This window comes from Carlito syrichta, unplaced genomic scaffold (assembly GCF_000164805.1).
Source record: "Carlito syrichta isolate Samal-C Ts95f unplaced genomic scaffold, Tarsius_syrichta-2.0.1 Scaffold304726, whole genome shotgun sequence".
In the NCBI taxonomy this organism is placed as follows: Eukaryota; Metazoa; Chordata; class Mammalia; order Primates; family Tarsiidae; genus Carlito; species Carlito syrichta.
This window is the reverse complement of record NW_007248822.1, coordinates 1-729: the sequence shown is the minus strand read 5'-3', so window position 1 is coordinate 729 and position 729 is coordinate 1. Positions and strand designations below refer to the sequence as shown.

At 66.5% G+C, this 729-nt stretch overlaps 1 protein-coding gene across 1 annotated transcript in view; it reads right to left on the bottom strand.

Annotated features, from left to right (window-relative positions):
* Nucleotides 1–527, bottom strand: part of ANKRD29 (ankyrin repeat domain 29) — a gene marked incomplete at its 5' end in the record, with an annotated part of 14148 nt that extends 13621 nt beyond the window's left edge. The window contains one exon of the mRNA XM_008060779.2: nt 300–527. Coding sequence (XP_008058970.2) covers nt 300–527 — 228 coding nt within the window. The remainder of the gene's footprint in view (nt 1–299) is intronic.
* Between the last annotated feature and the right edge of the window lie 202 nt (nt 528–729).

The following is a 729-nucleotide window of genomic DNA, read 5'->3' as shown; positions in this document are numbered from 1 at the left end:
CCCCATCGTCCCAACCGCACTGCAGCCCGAGGCCGGCAGGAGGCTCAGCACTCAGCTAGGGGACGACCCTCCTTCACCCCCACGGACAGCCCGAGGCCAGGTCTCCTCCGCCCCCGAGCAAAGACTCCACCCGCTCCAGTGGGTCCAGAAGTCACGGGCACAGAGGAGAGCGACACCTGGCAGCGCCGGATCGGCCTTGACTCGGTTTTCCTGCCAAGGAGCAGGCGGCGGAGGTCGGGAGGAAACCCGGGGAGCCGCGGGCCGGGGAGCCAGCTCCGTCGCACGCCCCGGGCGCTCACCTTGCGCGCGGCGTCGCGCTCGGCCCCTCGCAGCAGCATCACGCGCACCACCTCGCTGTGGCCCATCTGGGACGCGATCCACAGCGGCGCCGTCCCGTCCTGCGAGGAGAGGAGGCGGCTGACCCGGGGGCGCCGCGGAGCGTCCTGAGCCTCCGAGACGGGGGCTCCTGGGAAGGAGCCCGCCGACCTCAGGTCGCCCTCGCCAGCTGAACCTGCGCCCCAGAGGGACTGAGAAAAGAGGACCCACGGGCACAGACTGGCATCGGGCAGTGCCCGGACTGCTTGAGTACTTGCCGGTATTCAATTTGTGGCGTATAAAACCAGCGATACTGGATCATCTCTCTCTCTGTCTCTGTCTCTGTCTCTATCTGAATTTCTCTCTGCGTCTCTGTCTGTCTCTGTCTCTGTCTCTGTGTTTCTGTGTGTGTCT